The sequence below is a fragment of the Anser brachyrhynchus genome, assembly GCF_964034855.1.
Source record: "Anser brachyrhynchus genome assembly, chromosome: 1".
In the NCBI taxonomy this organism is placed as follows: Eukaryota; Metazoa; Chordata; class Aves; order Anseriformes; family Anatidae; genus Anser; species Anser brachyrhynchus.
Genome location: NC_137694.1, coordinates 146,994,588 through 147,012,743, shown reverse-complemented (window position 1 = coordinate 147,012,743; position 18,156 = coordinate 146,994,588). Strand labels below are relative to the sequence as shown.

Here is an 18,156-nt window from a genome sequence, read left to right as displayed (position 1 = left end):
GCCATGTGAGTGAGAACAACCATCATTAACACAAATGGTCTTCTTTTCAGAGAGTCCACTACGACAAACAGCCATGCAGATGACACTGCAAGTCATTTCTTCCTTGAGTACACCTCCATCAGTATTGTCCAAGATGAAATACCTTGAAATTCTGCCTGGGTGGAGTAGATACTTGATTTTAAAGGGAAATCATATTTTTCATGTGTTCTTAGTGCTTTAAAAAGGAGGTCTGCTCAGGCAGGTTTTCTGTTGACACAAATCTACCTCATGTTCTCTGTGTTTTAGAATGAGAGAAAACAACTTGCATGGAACCAGTGTCACCACACTTGCTGTTTTCCCTCTTTTGCAGTAGCAAAGAAGAATCTGGGCAAGTTAGCTAGTCAGCACCGCATGCTCAGATAAAATCCCTTCCACCTTCCTGTGGTATCTGTGCACTACCACCATATTCAAAACCAAGGGTGTCCCCTAGGTGCCTCAAAACACTTGCAGCCAGCATCCCCAGGGAGGATGCTCCTGAAGAAGGCACGGCTTTGCAGCGAGGCATGCAGCCACCTGCCTAGGAAAACCAAACCATCCAAGTCAACAGTTAAAGGTGTAGAGCTGGTGAAAATACCTCCATACGGCTGAAATGAGCGCTGCTTCTGCTAATACCAGAGCTGCATTTCTCTTGCCATGGCTCTCTTGCATCTGCTTCTGGGTCACATTAAGAAATAAGAGAGACACAAGAATTTTGCATGAAGACGGAACCTCAGCAGCTCTGGCTGTAGGAAAATGGCAGTGCCTTGCTGCCACTAACTCACTCTCATCAGTTCAAGCATAAACCACGCTGCCCCAATATATCTTCCCCAAACTTCAGCCACCCCACAACTTGAGCCAGAAGCTTTGAAGCAAACTTGCTCATTGCTCTCTCGAGGTACTATATGCACCCAAAATTTTGGCTTTAAGGTTATTTTGCACTGCCAAATGACCTTCCAGAAATCATAGAATCATAGAATGGCTGGGGTTGGAAGGGACCTTAAAGATCATCTAACTCCAACCCCCCTGCTATAGGCAGGGACGCCACCCTTCATCCCAGGCACAAAGCACTGAATGGCTCCCAGCTTCATCTGCCCCAAGTTCAACAAAAACGTGCAATTCTGATCGCTCCATTATGCAAAATCTTTGCTGTCACCTGAATTTGAGCTGTCAGAGTCTCCTCCTCTAAACGTCGCTGGTCGCCCCTCACAGCATGCTCAGGGCTGAGCAGCCCCTCTCAAACCCCACATAAACCTGGGGACATGAGGCAGCAGCCACCTGAATGTGTCTTCAGCTTTGTTTGACAAATCCTCTGATTTTCAATCTCCATGCATACATATTTGGAACACTGCAAACATACATATATATATATTTTACCACATGCTACTGTCAACTTGACTCACAGAAACATACCACACAACAACTGAAGCACCATTTTGGTCTGAAGCAATCTCCTAGATTCATTTTAGCTCAGGGAATTACTTCTTCAGGTTGAAGTGCATGGCAGTGGACTTAGTAAAGCCAGAGAAATTTTGATTATTTAAATATCTGCCATGCCAAAAAATAAAAAATAAAAAATTATTAGCTGACATGAGAGCGATTCAAGGTGTCTAATGACACAGAAGTCCCTTTCTTATCCAAATGTCCTTCTTCCTTTTCCTCTAATCTCAGGCAGATGTTGGAAGCAATGTCTATGGATTGCTTGATGTGAGAATGGTGAGGCACCGTCCATGAGCAACGAGGGGCTGCAGATCTAACCAGCTGGATTTTGCAACTTTTTGGTACACAAAACTCCCAGTGAGACTACTGGAGCATGCGTGACAGCTTCCTGATGAGACTAAAGCCCTTGGAAACCCCAAACCTGCTAGCTGAGCTGTTTTGGCATTGGTATCATTTCTTCGGCTCTCATCCTATGCACATGAATCAAAGACTTTCTGTAGTGCTTTGGCTAGGTCACAGACTTGGAAAGCAACGGAAAAGCAAAGGTAATGAACCACTTTCCCCTGCTGTTGAGTAAGTCACATATCTATCCTCTCTGTGACTAATTTTCGCCTTTGCTAGGATCAGGATAACAATGCCTCGTCCGTCCGCAGGGGATATCAGGCAAGTAGTTTCACATCAATAAATGGAAAGTGCCACAGAAATGCACTTTATTAGTCTGTTAACCAGAAAATGTCATTGGAAACCATATAATTAGACAAAGAAATGGAAATAATAAATGTCTCAATCAATACAATAAAATAAAATGAAATAGTCTGGAGCAGTACCAAAGCCAGAGCTGCTTATCATCACCGCTGTAAATTTTGTTTTCATTCCAGAAAGTTTAACACAGCATAAGGAAAGGTAGAAAATAGAAGATATTAAGGAATGGAACAGCATCCTCAATTGTTTATGAATTATAATGCTAACTGGAAAAGAAAACAAACAAACAAACAAAAACACACAAAACCAAGCACTTTTGAAAACAAGCGTTAAGTACATTATCCATCAAAACCAATTTTACTTCTAGGTTCTCTGACTGGAGTGTTTCAATTTTCACACTCTAAAACAAACCATACTAGAGCTTTAGATGCTCCAGATGGGATGCCTTTTGTTAAAGCTTTTGAAATCAGCGCTATGGTTGTGCTTCACGGATGAATTTTGGTTGGTGTGTTACTGCAATCAGTAATGCTAAAACAGTCTGTCAAGCTCTCTAGCAGTGAGAAGACAGAAGAAAGAACTCAGGGAAAAGAACACACACAAACACTCTTTAAAAACCCATAATACGTCATGTCATTTTTTTGAGGACATGAATTCAGAAACAAAGAAGAGACAGACACTCAGGAATGGCTCTGCCAATAAACTGCGCATCACCATTCCACACACTCCCAAATTTATGGACGAAAGCTTGAGGGAAACAAATAAAACCTATATATCATAAACCGCAGTCTGAAGTCCTCCTAAGTATTATGCAAAAAAAAAAAAGGAATAGATTCCCCTTAATTTCTAAATCTAGTGGTTGAAGTTAAACTCTTAATGAAAAGATGACAGCATAATTAATTCTATTTCTAGCATAATTAATTCTATTTCACATGGTTTTGCAGTAAATAAGACTTGTTCAGCAAGGTTGTTACTGTTTTCTTGGACTTGACCACCAGAAGGCATATACTGTCCCATGATGGACTTCCACCAGGCATGGAAACTTGTGCACAGCGAGAAATTGTAACTTTTAAAAAGCTCTTTCACAAAATCAATGGTGGAGCGAATGCTAAATTGATTATAAAAGGAGCTGACAGTGAGTTCACACTTGTGAATAAAAACCCTCTAATTGTAGCAGGATTCATCATCCAACAGCAGCATTTTTAATGGAGCCTTCAGGGATCTGGTTTCTGACACAATACTGCTCCATATCGTTATCAATGATCTAAAAGGAAACACAAATCAATGTTTGGGAACAGTTGGAGAAGGGCAAAAATTGGAGTGCAGGGGGAATAAATACCACTATGGATGCGCCAAGCACAAGAAGGGAGCAGGAAAGCTGCCTTTATGGCAGAGGGAAATCATTATGGGAGGATCAGGATGCCTGTCCTTTGGGGACAAGACTGACAGACTGGATCAGGCTCAAGAAAATGCTACAGAAATTATCTGAGACTGAGGAAATAAAACAATACCAAAAGACTTTCTTATTTGCCCAAGAGACAGCTCAGAGGTGACTCATTAGCAGCATTCATGTAGTTAAAGAGGAAAGAGGTTTCCAGCAATAACTTATGTTTTAACCTACTGGGAAAAGACATAAAAGTATCTAAAGGCAAGTTTAAATTCAGAATAAAAAGCAGAATTCAGCACTAACAAGCAGCATTTAACATCCCAAGACTCCTCCCCAGGTAATAGAGTTTCTCATCTGCTTTGTTCTTTTGAGCAAAAACGAGGGGCTGCACTGCTGTGGTGGGGCACGTATCTCTCAGAAACAAAAACAACGTGCTTTAAAATAATAATATAAAAAAAAACTTTCCATTTTACAGGCATACAAACTTCCTCAAGGCTCCGCTGAAGAGGCAACACCGACTGATCCATCACACTCAAAGACCGATTTCCTGAGGAAAGCAAGCACCATGTAATAAGGCCTGGAAGGGAGGCAGCAGAGCTAGACGAGGCACATGCGAGGACTGGTCTGCTGCTGCCTCGCCGCCCTGTGGCTACAAGGTCTCGGCCATGCTCACGCTTGAGCTGCTCTGTGAAGGGACTGCACTTAATTCATTAACTCTCCAGGATTAGCAGAAGACGCGCACCGCAGCCAAGACCAACAGAGCCAAATAAATTTGGGGTTTTCAGGCCAAGTCACAGAGCTATGACAAGCCAATTTTTTTTATTTTTTATGTTTTTTAATGAGGAAAACATTCACTAAGTACTTTTCATTCTTCAGACCTTTGCAGAACGCTTTGGATGACGGAATTCCCAGGGTGACCAAGACTGATCCTAGATCAAGCTCCAACACAACACTTCAGGAAGACTTTTCGTTTTGGTGATATTATTTCTGAGTACATAAAAAAGTGGGTTCACAGCAAAAGCTCAGCTTCAAACTCATCTGTGAAAAAGAGCAGAATACATCTGAAACAGATCGCCATAAAGAGCTGGCAAACAACTGTCGGTGTGGATGCAGGTGAACAGGAGATTCTCCATGAAAGCTGCTCAGGGAGAGCAGGGCGCTTCTGCGGCCTGCAATATCGACTGCCCTGTTCTGAGGGACCAGCCACGCTTGCACAGGGCACACCAAACATCCAAACATACCAAACCAAAGAGCACTTCCATGCCAACAGCCTCTTTACATTACGGTCACCACAAGAGTCTTCATTCGTACCATGAGTGAAAACAAACACAGGCCTGTGTTAATGATTTCATGCTTGCTGAGCTACCAAGCACCAGGCAGGTCTGGGTGCCTCCACGCACGCATTTTGTATTAATGTACCACCCAAGGAAATAGTAAGTTGGAGAGTTTCCGTGAAGCTCATCTGGCTTTAAGATATACATACATGCAAAACCATGAGAAGATATCATACAGGAGGATTTGCAAGCAGGCAGCGTCCACTTGAAGCAACGGGACTCTCCCAGGTCCCCCTTCCCCTTTGGCCCCTTCCACCAGGTTTCTCCACATGCTCATGCCAGCTCACTACCCCATCAACTGACCAGGTAAACCTACCCCTGTCTCAAAGGGAATGGGATTGCTCAACCTCCAGAGACACAGTCCCTTGCTGCCATCTGAGTGCAGCTGGTCCCCAACATGCCCAGGGAGCTCATGCACCAGTGCTGGGTGCTGGCACCCAGTTGGAACCAGTGAGCGCTTCAGGAGAGGACCCCACAACTTCAGGGATATGGGTGAAGACATACTGCTTGCTTTGGGTACAACGCATAGCATCATCAACGTCACCTCTTTGCCAGGAATGAGTATAATAAGCATACCCTAAGAACTCAGTATTATAATTGTTTCTTAGGAAACTCTCCAAAAGTCTGTGCTTTCCAAGTGACACCATTTACTTATTATTTCCCTAGAAAAATGTTATTGCTGTTATATAACCAATATACATTAGCAAAAGCTTCATACTAAATTCATATGAATACATTCCCATACCTGAGGTTGCACATTAAGATGCCAATACTTCCTTCAAATAAAAAGGCAGAGGTATGGAGGTTGACAGCAAGCTCATCTTTTACATACGCAAAAAGTCCCCAGGGAACTATAAAACTCAAGAAGTATTGTGCATTATTTAAAAAAAGTTAAAAAATGTAGAATTTCTTATAAAAGGTGACACATAGTAAAACACAATTTGCACAGTAGAAGAACATAAAAGCATGAATAATAACCTAGTATTAAATATATATAGAAGTTATTATTAGGGGAAATCACAGATTTTCTTTTTATTAGAAATTTGGAGAATTCTAAAAAGAATTTGAAAAGTGACAGGACTTTATTCAAAGAACTTTCTCCCAAGTGGAGTAGTTCTGTGTTCTTTTCTTCTTGTCTCTCTCTCTCTTTTTTTTTTTTTAATCCTTAAAAGTTTATCTGCCGTTTCTCTTGCTGTGAAATAATTCAAAAGCAAGGCTGTGGAGGCTGATGTGGAGGCAATCTCCAGCAATGTTTGGTGTGACAGCCAGGAGCGTGCCCTGGCCCTTTCATCCACCTAGACACATACATCCAAGACATGCTGTGATTCTTCATCCCAGCTTCATCTTCTCAACCCACCAGAATGGTATCGTTATCACCCCAATAATTACATTACAGACTGAAACACGCATGGCATTTTTCATGCTAGGAAATGGAAAAAAGGTAACAGATACCACACTGGACAGAAGTATGCCAGTACCTTGCATGCCAAGTGTTTTTTTCTCTTTCTTTTGCTTCCCAGTCACTTTCTACCCCACACCTTCTCCAACCATCTCCCTTATGTACCAGCACGGTGTTTTGGTTTGTCAGCTTTTACATGTCAGCATATATTGACACTGGCAAAGGAGACACTTGTGCAAGCTGGCAAGCGTGACTTCTCTGCAGAAATTACAACTCCATGCCCTTGGCCACCTGTGTCTGAAGTATGACTCTGAAAGCCAACTTTACATCGTCTTTAAAACTGGATCCTTCCAGTTATGCTACTTTTTAAAATAACTGGAGACCATTCAGTAGCCTTTAGGAATACATATGCTGAAGTCCACAGTAGCATTTGGGTATAACCCATAGAGTTAGGCAGGAGTGGATTTTCTTAACTAATTTCCATACAGCAGAGAACACAGATCTCTGGCTTCATGTTTGCCATTGAAATATTCAAATTGCTGTCAGGTGTGTGCACTGATGAGGGTTACAATACTGGAGTGGAGGCTCATTATCAACATGCTAATTAATACTATGGTTGTGGCAAATGCAGCACTTTAAACAATGTGAGTACTAGGTCGCAAAACTTGGAGAGCTGCTACTTTAGGGTTTATAATTAATAACATTGCTTTTGATGGCCAAACCAGCGAAGGAGAAAAAAGATTAAATTTTTTCACTGGATCACTGAACACTTGCCAGAAAGACCATACTAAAATCTGCACAGTTACACTCCTAATTCACAGCCACTAAGATTAACTCTAGTTCATAAAACAATAAAATATAAAATTGCGGCATTATATCAAGTACACTACTTTGTATTCATGAAGCCCCTTGAGAAAGAAATGTGCTTTCCCCAAACTCACTTACTCCTTGTTCCCTTTTTCCCAGTAATTTAGAGTCAATCTAATGAGAGAAAGTTGTGATTCAAACCCAGAAAAATCTTCATCTTAAGAACTGGCTACAAACCAGTGAGTATCTACATGAATCCAGAAACATTTTCTAATGTTTCTAGCATGCAAAGAAGCCTTTTGTTTATTTGTTTCTCCTAGAGGAGACAGCAGAAAGGGAGGAATGGAAAACCAGGACTCCGGAGGGTAAAATTTTGTATGAGGTACTAAACACTCCCTCAGTTTGAAGACCTTAAAATTGCGCAAAAATTAGTTTTCGAAAACATGTTTAAGCTGCTGTTTTTACATAAAGTAATTGAAAAAGTTTCACATCAACATCATAACACAGAATAAGGTTATGTCTTCAGTTTGACATCTGAGCTAAAAAGCAAAGAAAATCACTCTTCTTTAACCTGCTTTCAGTCCAGTCTAAAAAAAATAATACAAAGAATGAAGAGATTTCATGCAGAGGCCCACATGCAAATAGGGAGTGAAGAACTAATCTGAACCCAAGGTAAAACTCAGAGAATTGAGAATATCTTCTGCTTTCAGCTACAATTAGCTGTTCCACATTTATGACATCTTCACAATGACTGTGGAGAATTTGGCCTACATTTTCCAGGAGATATTTGTGCTGTTAATAAAATGCATGCATTTTTAGATTTCCTTCATTCTCTTTGAGCAGACTAATAATTTTGAGATTAAAAAAAAAAAAACTACAGAGAAAAAAAACCAAAAACATATCAATGAAAAGCCATCAAGGAATGACAGAGTGTTAACCTGCCCAATAACTGCATTAACCTTTCCCTGAAGGACTTTTTCTTTGAAACTGTGAAAAGTTGCCAACATGTTGGTATGTTAGCATGCATCCGCAATGACAGCCTATGCCTTTCTGTTGTAAAAGAGCAGCAATTATAATAAAACAACGGTTTAAGACACAGACAACAACTGTCACAGTACTGACCATTTAATCAGGGAATTTCCTTACAGGCACTCGCTGTAAAAAGGACCGGCAGGCTTATAAACATTGCAATTCAGAGTCTTTTCAAAGTCAGTAATAACAAATATTAATTATCTTCCATGAACTACCTTCACAGCTGCCTCTGTAAACTGACATCCAGGAACCTTGAGGATTAATTACAAGTAATGAAGCTTGCTTCTGCCTTGCACAGTTAAACACAACTCCTTGCAAATGAGTTTGACCTTTCCTGCATGGCGTGCTCTGGAGTTTCTTACCCGGGTTGGGATTGCCTGCAGTCAGTGTGTTCACGTGAGAACCACTATCAGATATTAGCTGTGTCAAGGATCTTAATAAATATTCAGGCTTTAAACATGAAATAGGTATTTAATATAAAAAAATGTTTAAGTAGACATCACTATGTGAACTTCTGAGACTTGCTGTAGAAAACACTTTATGACACTTTCAGACTTGCAAACACTTGTGGAAGGTTTACTTGCACGCATAGCATAGTACAGAAAGGCTTGGGTTGTGAATTTTGAAACTTCCCCAAAATCAGAATGTTACAAGGTCAAGATTACTGCGGGAACAAGCTAAAGAGCTGCTATGTTGTTGACAAACTACTGAGATAAGTTCTCGCAGCACACTAAGAAACATTCCCATATTCTCAAGTAATGCCATTAAGTAAGTAACAGCATGAAATTCTATCATGCATTCCATGTTGACATTTTTTGGAAAAAAATCAAGATAATGAGATTATATAGCAATGTTTTGCAAAATGAACACAAAAATGTATAATGCAATATAATTGTTAGTTCCTTTGGACAGGCAAAACTTCTGTTCGCCAATTATGTCAAAACACACCTTCTGCACTTTTGCTTGATGCAGAAGCCAGGAGCTCAGGACTTACAGCCACACAGAAGACAAAAGAAAAAAAGCGTTCCTCAAAAGATCTCATTGGCAGATAAGTTACTCAAATAATTGTAACTTGTATATCTCCTTCTCTGGAGATATTCAAGGCTCGTCTGGACACCTACCTGGGCAGCCTGCTCTAAGGAACCTGCTTTGGCAGGGGGGTTGGACCCGATGATCTCTTGAGGTCCCTTCCAACCCCTACACTTCTGTGATTCTGTGTGATTCAAACATGCCATTTTGTGTCAACCAGTAGTGGTATGAAAGAAAACTGGAAAAAAAAAACACCTCATTTTTCAAACTCTTTTTCACAGACATGAAGACTACGTAAGTCATGGTTTAAAAATCACATTTGACATTAGAATTTAAAGACCCCAATGGACTTGATCTTCACAAGCAGGGACAGCCTTGTCCTTGTCCTGGATAAAGGGGAATGCCTTCTCCTTTAATGTGCTTACTTCTGAGTCTGGGAACTGCCTGATTGTTGACAAGTCTTTGCAGGTCAGTTTGCATTTTCGTAGATGGCAGTTGCTGCCTTCAGTAATCACTCCCAGTAGAGAAGAAATACTTTTGAAATGCCAGAAAATTGACAATCTCCACTCTTGCAGAGGGAAGCCACTAAATCTAACATCACTTCTCATCACCTACCCTTTATAGGTCAGACATGTCCAACCGCAAGTTAAGATTAAAAATGGCTTTGCTACTAATCTTAGCACAAACATTAGTGCTGCTCTAATACACCCTGCTGTACAGTAGCAGGGCAGATGAAATAATCAGCTATCTGACTGGCCTCTGACCTTGGCTTTGAAGCACCTGTGGAGTGGGGGCAACATCAGAAACGTGTTTAATGATCTCTGCCTGTCTGGGTCAAGTTTATGAATAAGTATAACAATAAATATGAATACTTCCTCTTCAAGATCTGTTAGAAGATGCTGACTCCACCTTTGATTTACGTTGTTCACAGTCAAATAAACACCACTTAGACAGTGCCTCTCAAAAGTACAGTATCTCCTGCTTTGTCTTGCGGATCCTAAAATGATTTGGGATGGCTTTAACAAGTTTTAAGGAATAATGGCACTGACCAGTTTTCCATATGACTTTAACTTCATCACTGTGATTATCTTTGGAGATATCCGTGTACACATCCCAGTGGAGCATTTTAAACTGGGCCAAGGATAACATGTTTGGATCTACATATTTGACTGCATTCTGCATACAAGTGTTTCCGGTGATTTCCCTAAGGATCTGTTCCCTGGGTGCATTTATTTTTAAACAAAAACATAACTTCATTACAAATGAAGAAGCAAGATGAAATCTGTTTCTTCCTTCTGTGCATCTAAATGCAGCTGGATGTCTGCAAATTATTAAAGTTTCTTGGAAAATCAGTGACCGTAACAAGAACCTTCTGCACCCCTCACTGAATAAAAAACATCACTGAGTTGTGAACCTAATTTACAGAGCAGAAGTACTTGTCGACTTTATTTCAGGAAAAAGGGTTGAGGTGTAGGAAAAGCATCAAGATAATGATTTACATCATATGGAACCTCTCAGCCCTGTTTACAGATATCATATGGAGACGATCCTTTTTGTCTGTTTCCTTCTTTCAACTTTTCGGACTGAGTACTGTTGTTGCATTAACCATAGTACTGCAAATAAAAGAGACCCAATAACTAACCTGATAAAGCATTAACTCTTTTCACTTACAATTTATATGCTCAAAGCACTGAATCCTAACTATTCTGCTAAGTCACCCCCCATGAAAAGCCATGTTAGTGGTAAAAGTAAAACAATTTATGTGTTGCCACCATCCCAGCAACCACTGCAGAGCTGCAGGATGCTCTTTGTTGCTGCTGAAGAAGGTGGAAGAGGAGATGCTGCTGTGAGCCAGCTGTAGTTCGGCTGTTTCTTCTTCTTAAAATGCACAGCTAGTTCAGGGACACCTGCCACTGGAAAAAAACTGCACAGATGGTTTTTGCCGGAGACTCTTCAATAACTTACATTTACATTCACTTTAAGCTTGGAGCAAAATAGCAACATTATCGTTAAAATTAATGAATTTATGCTTTATTTTGCTGTAATAGTTACTTTGCTGTAGATCGACTTCCTACTTGTGTACAGGCTAGCAGACAAGGGCCAGTGAGCATACTGTTATATATACCAACCAGAGTATACTCTGTTGTGTAAAATTGTTCACAAAATAAGACTGTTGATTAACATGAAGGAGCTATGGCTAAAATAAAATAAACAAAAGTTTCCTTAGAAAAGGATGGCCAAAATTTAAAGTGCAAACAGTTACAATTCGTGGCCATGTTTGGTTCAGACTATTGGCTCTAACCGTCACAAGAACAAAATGGGCTAATCCTATGCTTGATGCCAATGCAGACCAGATAATTTAAATAATTTCGATACTCGGTTTCAGGTAATCCAGTTCAGCCTTCACATGGAAGACGTGACTGAAGTCATTCAGCTAAAAAAAAAAGAAAGATTAATCTTTTGGAGAGAAGGGGCACTGAAGGTATCAGATTCAGCCATAGGCCATTTGCTTTCCACTTTCCAGAGCCGGCAGCTGATTAAAATGGCAAGACAGCCTGCAGAGATTTTTCTTAGCTCCTAGGCTACCTTCATCCAGGAGCACCCGCAGCGACCCCTTGCAAGCCGAGGGGATCTCAGCTTGGGAAGCCTCACGGACTGCTTTCCCATCCCCAATTAAATCATGCTGACAGGTTGCCAGAGGAGCCAGGGGAGCATTAATCACTCCAAGTAGCACCAGCCACAACACCATACACCCACAGCCCTGCGGTCACCATTCCCCTCCTAAATTTGGACTGTATCCACCACTGAATGGATAACCTAGTTTATCTAGGGATTCTTCCTTCAATATTTCCTGAATATTTTATATTCCTCAAGCTCCGTTCACTGTAATTGAATAATCCAATAATTCTCAGCAGCCACATACAGCTTAGTCTCTCTCTAATTTGAGCATGATGATGCCTCGTAAATGAGTTGGGGCAAGCCAAAAACTAAAGGCGTTTCATGCGGTAATGAAATCTAAAATGCTTGCCTGCATCAATTTATTAACGTCACCGCAGAGCAAAAAGCAATACAGCATCAAAATGAATCGCTGCATCTGCAGCTCGCCTATCACCTCTTGCTCACACGCATGCGCACATGGCGTTAATTAACAACTGCAAGGCTGTAGTACAGGTTCCTCTTTATTGTGCCTTTCTGAATTATTTCACGTATAACCCAGACTGAGATGCTCTGATAAAACCTCAGCAGAAACAGAATACGAGGAGCTTGCCAAGAACCACACAGACTTGGCCCGTGGACAAAACACAAATCCACAGCCGTGGAAAGGAAAACAAAAACGAGGACAGAAAACCAACTTCTCTTTCATTTTGGGATATGGAAAATAGCAGCATGTTTTTCAGCAGCTGATTGCCTACATGATATATTTAAAACTGGCTCTCCGCAGCACAGCCCGTTGTTTTCCAGAATCAGGACCACGTCGGAGGTCGCTGGACTCCTGACGACGAGCATCACTTGAGCAAAATAAGGAATTAAAAGAATCTCCAAAGCTGCACCAGTGTAACCGTTAATCTTTGGGAAGCAAAACCTTTCCTAGAAGAAAGCCCCAGAGAGATTGTCATAGACTTAGGCTACACCTGTTTCAGCTCCTATTACAAAAAGCAGGGAGTTATGTTGACAGTGAGCCAGATTTTTGAGAAGAATGCATATAAAGTACTTCTCTGCACAGCAAACTACCATATCTCAGTCTGTGAGGGTAGCTATCTGATAACAATTTCTTTTCTAATAGCACACTGTGCAGACAGCTGTGCCCTGAGAGTCCAACGTGATGTCCCTGCTCTGGTTCGCACAGCCCTGACGGATTTTTATGGCACTTCACAGCACTTCACTTTTACAGTGCAGTGTTTTCCAGGAATTCATATACATTTACTTAAACCTAGATTTACATGAGAGCATTTTATGTTGATCAGCTGACAGTACTATGCCTGAGCAACAGAACGTCTCAATTTTGACATTAGCATGATTTGAGAAATGCTATTTTAACCAAGAGAGAGAAGTTGGAAGACAGGCAGAAAGAATGAGATCATGATGATCCTTCCTTAAAAACACTGAACTGCAAGGCTGGAATTAGGCTGACTTATTTAAGTATGAGGTATTTGTATATATGTATATATGTGTGCAGGTGTATGTATTTCCCAGACTTCTCCTGAAATTCAACACATTGAGCAAAAAAAATCAAAAAGAGCTAAACAGAGCTTCACTAATTTCTTCTAAATGTTCTTTTGGCCTACAAAAACAAAACATAACATAACATAACATAGCATAACATAAAATAACAAAATAAAATAAAATAAAATAAAATAAAATAAAATAAAATAAATAAAATAAAAGTTTCAACTCCATGCCAAGCAAAGTACTTCATTTGAATAAAGAACTGAATCAACTTACTCTACTTTTTTCTTTTACCTTTTCTATTAAGTAGTTTATATCAACATAAAAAGCTTTGAAAACACTTAGCCAATTCATCAGTAACTCTGTTTTATCTTGAGCTGTAGTTTTTGGTACATAAAATATGGACCACAATATTTTACTCAGTTCTGTGTCTAAAGAGCTGGACTGTCATTGCAAACTAGACATTTTATCACATTTGAAAAATCATCCAAAACGAAAAGGCTAGCTGACCTCCTTCTTGGATTCGCCTCCCCTGTTTGCTGACATGCCCTGTTTTGCTAGCCCTTTGCTCCCCGTAAGGTTATTGCTGAGGTTCCCAGCCTCAGGCACTCTAAGTCCATCCATTCTCAGATGTAATCCAACTTCTTGTACATCCTAATAGAAGGTACAAAATCCATCTCATAACATGATAGCGAATTAATTATGCCATACCTAACTGCATAGAGGGTTCATATACCTTGTGTCATGATGACCCAAAAGGCATTTATCATACAACTGAGATGCGTTAAAGTATACCAACCAAACAGTGAATGAATAGCAATAAAAGCTATTCAACAACTTTAAATTAAACAGCAGTAATTAAATAACTTCCCTAATCCTTATCCTTATCAGTAACACCTGGCACTGACTACTGAAAACCAAGAACTAGAAACCTCGTGCAAGGAACACCAAGAAAACTTGATCTTTTATAGTTCACAGTTCACCATAATAAAAATATATAAATAAATAAACGAAAAAGGAAATTTAGTTCTGTTATATGAGGACCTATCACGAATCACACCAGCTATTCAGGTAATTAGTGCTTACTTTACAACTGGATCCTCTTTTGTTCCAAAAGTGGAATTACAAAGGTGGCAAGCCAGCTGCTAAGTCTCCAAAGCCCCTCAGAAAGGGTCTACGAGAAGGCAGAAATCACTCGAGCAAGATAGGTCACGGAGAACAGCGAGACAACCCGTTCAGAGGAACAGAACAAAGCACGTGGTTGGTTCGTAACTGTGCAACAACACACTGGCTGCAAGGACGGAGCACCCAGCATCTGGGTTTCAACAAAGGGTCCCAGCTGGAAGCTCAAAAATAATGGCCCTGTTTAATGCCAAAACTGTGTACAAACTCTACCCGTGACATTTTGGTGACCTACCAGTGACATTCTGGTTAAAGAGACGCTCTGCACAACTGACAAGGTCCATTCCTCCGTACCAAACTACTATTTTATTCACTGATACTTGACACAGCACATTTACTCATTGGGCGGGATCACACCAGTGTTGTGCCTCTCATGTCAAATGACAAGGACAGGTCTGGATCCATGAGATACAAGATAAAGTAAGGAATTTGCAACTTAAATGCAAAATCAGAAGGCTATCTCATAATCACAACTTTATCCAGCCCTCATTCTCTTTCCTCTTATCTTTCTTCACTTTTTTTCCCCTTTGTATTATTTCCTTTATCAGAATTGCCCCTTTTCCAGGCCTCATGCCATTTTTCTATATTCTGACCAAAATACTGATTCTTCTAGTGTTCTTTTTACAGTTTTCTGCCGTTATTGGTGCACTTGTGACAGCCCCATTTACCACCTTCTTTAAGAGTCAGGATATGTGGTTTACTTTCATATTCTCTATGTGTCTTACACCAAAACGTGCCCAATATCAAACCTTGCTATAATTTCAGTCATCTCTCTTACAGCCTACACATTGCCATTTCTATTCACCATTTCAGTAAGTGTCCTAGACATGTAACAACGGTCACGTCCATCTCATGCAAATATCATTTCATGTGAGATTTCATGAAACACGGCATCAAATGTCCAGCCACTTAACCAGATGAGGATCTCTTGTTTGTAAAGGGCCATAAAATGAAAATGAAAAAGAACCTCCAGTGATATAAATATACAAATGCAAAATAACTCATCGTCTTTGCTGCAACAGCTGCTGAGGAAACACAGGATTTCCTTGCCTTAAAATATCCATTTCCAGGTTTCCATCAGGTGGAAAACAGTTTCCGAAAAACCTCCGCATTTCGTTTTGTTGTGCTGCGTTAGCCTGAACGCAGTGAGCAGAATGAAGGATTAAAAAAAATATTTTTTTTTTTCCTTTAACCTCTGTGCATGCCTCGAATAAAAAACCCATGCCATTCCTCCTGGCCACACAGACATTTCCCTCACCACAGCCCTCCGCTCCCACCAGCACAGCATCAGGCCTATGGCATGCCTTGAGCAAACAGCACTGAGGTCACCCCGAGGAGCCGCGCCAGCCTCGCCCCGCGGCCTGCCCGCTGTCGACAGCCCCGGGGAAGCGCCGAGGCCAGGCAGCCCGGGCCGTGCTGCTCATAAATCACCTCGGGGCCCTGCCAGCACCTTCGCCTTCTGCAAAAGCAAAAATTATCGCAGCTAAAGCTAGCATAAATCCTGCACGCCAGGTGGTTCTCGAAACACGATGCATGGGCTGCTGGCTGCCTGTAAAGAGATGGTTTTCCTCTTTATTTCCAGATATTAAGATGAAAAAAAAGAAAAAAAAAAATTTCCAGGAGTACTTTCCTGTGTAAGCAAGGCATCCCTCAAGGCAGCCCCACTATCAACATGAAATGGGAAGAACTAACACCTGAAATTGCCACTTCACACCCCTAGCTAGGTACCGTGTTCACACATGGAGTCCACGTAAAAACACTTGACAGCGAGCGCCTTCCCAGTCTGATCTGCCAGCCACCAAGAGCACAGCCTGAACAGCCGGTCTCAAAGCTTTGCCAGTGCCAAACGCGGTGGTCCAGAACAGCAGGACATCGCCCTGTGAAGTTCTTCCAGGTTCCGAAGAAGGGAAAATAAATCTGCATTATTTTATCACTGAGCTGGTCTGGTTGCCTAGCAGCTCCAAGATCAGGAGGTTACAGATCTGTTATACCAGCGTATGTGTCCATTTCCATCATGAAACCGTCCTGGCTGCTCATTCAAGGTTCAAGCTTGTGAGTCTTTAGGGAAATCCAGTAACCACAGTATAACTTTTGGCTGCCTAGAATGGTGTGTATTTCACATTTCCATAAAATCACAGAATCACAGAACAGCCTAGGTTGGAAGGGACTTCAAAAGATCGTCAGATCCAACCTTTCATGGGAAAAGGGAGCCTAGATGAGATTATGGAGCACCCTGTCCAATTGTATCTTGAAAACCTCCAGGGATGGGGCTTCTACCACATCCCTGGGGAGGTTCCAGTGATTGATTGTTCTTGTAAAAAAATTATTTTGTGTATCAAGGGGAAACCTCTCCTGGTGCAGCTTATACCCATTGTCCCTTGTCTTCTCCATGTGGCTCCTCGTGAAGAGAGCTTCTGTCCTCATTGTAGATGCCCTTTAGGTACTGGAATACTGTGATGAGGTCCCCCCAGAGCCTTCTCTTCTCCACATCAAAAAGGTCTCACTCTTTCAGTCTTTCCTCATAGGGCAGGTCCTCCAGTTCTTATTTTCTTTTCTATTACTATGGTTCTTACTGAAAAAAAATAAATAAATGAAGCATTTGTAAGCCTGCATGGAGACAGAGATGTCCTCCTGGCCGTCTGTGTGGTCACAGTTTGGCTTTTGTGTTATTGTTTACGAGTTGCCTAATCTCTTTCACAGAGAGATGATGACATAATAACACCAACAACTCAAAGACACATGGTGAGAACATCTTAAATGAAGCAAACAATGCATTCCAGGTGGAGAAATATTCAACACAGATAAATTATCCATCAGCTTTTTATACCCACGGGTTGCTATGATTGTCACACTTCTATAGTGTAATGGCCACACAAAGACAGTTGAGGAAGTGTTTTAGCAACTATTTTTAGAGTATTATTTATTATCTATCTGTTAACTCTCAACTCACTGTTTCAAAGTGCATATACATAAATAAATATGCTTCCTCTGACTTGACTTTAAATGCAGTCTAAGGGTTGCACAATTCAAATCACTCCATGGAGCCATTGATTTCTAGGTAGCGACTAGGAGTTTACGGAGCTGCTAAGTAATCACAGGACACAGTAGGACAAGAAAAGAGCTGAGGACAAGGACAGGCAAAGGTTTGGAGAGTTCTCAATGTGAGAAAATAGAACAGACTCAGACTGGGCAGCATACAGAATAGAGTTGACTAAAGAACTGGGTAACATCATGTATTGTAAGGAGAAATTGGTTACCTAATGACTACTCACAGTTGCTTATTGCACAAGAACTAGGGTGCATTTGGTGAAAAACTTTCAGTCAACAGGCCTGAAATAAATGAAAGGATTATCTTTTCACGTTAAATGTAAGTATAATTGTGAATCTGGATGCTGCAGGATGTGGTACTGGCCAAAAATGTACGGGATCAAAAAGAGATCGCAAAAAGCTTCTCAGAGATAAATCCATTACTGACCACCAAACTGGTGACCTAGACACAGCACCCAGCTTGGGAAACCCCCATACTGCTGTCTGGAGAAGCTAGTAGAACACGATGCTGGGAAGGATTGCTTTCAGAAGGTCCCTCATTGTAGACCTGCTCCCTGAGCAGCTGTACAGATCTGCAGTAGAAACAAGCTACCCAGAGAAATGTATTTCTGTGGGAA

The 18,156-nt window shown here is 41.0% G+C and overlaps 1 protein-coding gene across 4 annotated transcripts in view; it reads right to left on the bottom strand.

Moving 5' to 3' along the window:
* SH3RF3 (SH3 domain containing ring finger 3) overlaps window positions 1–18,156 on the bottom strand; it is a 237,620-nt gene that overhangs the window by 170,577 nt on the left and 48,887 nt on the right. The window contains exon 1 of one of the 4 annotated variants that reach the window (XM_080583374.1): window positions 8,204–8,224. The exons of the other annotated variants lie outside the window; for them this stretch is intronic. Within the exon in view, the coding sequence (XP_080439500.1) occupies window positions 8,204–8,206 (3 nt within the window). The 5' untranslated portion in view covers window positions 8,207–8,224. Of the gene's footprint in view, window positions 1–8,203; window positions 8,225–18,156 lie in introns of those variants that run through there. 4 annotated transcript variants of the gene reach the window in all.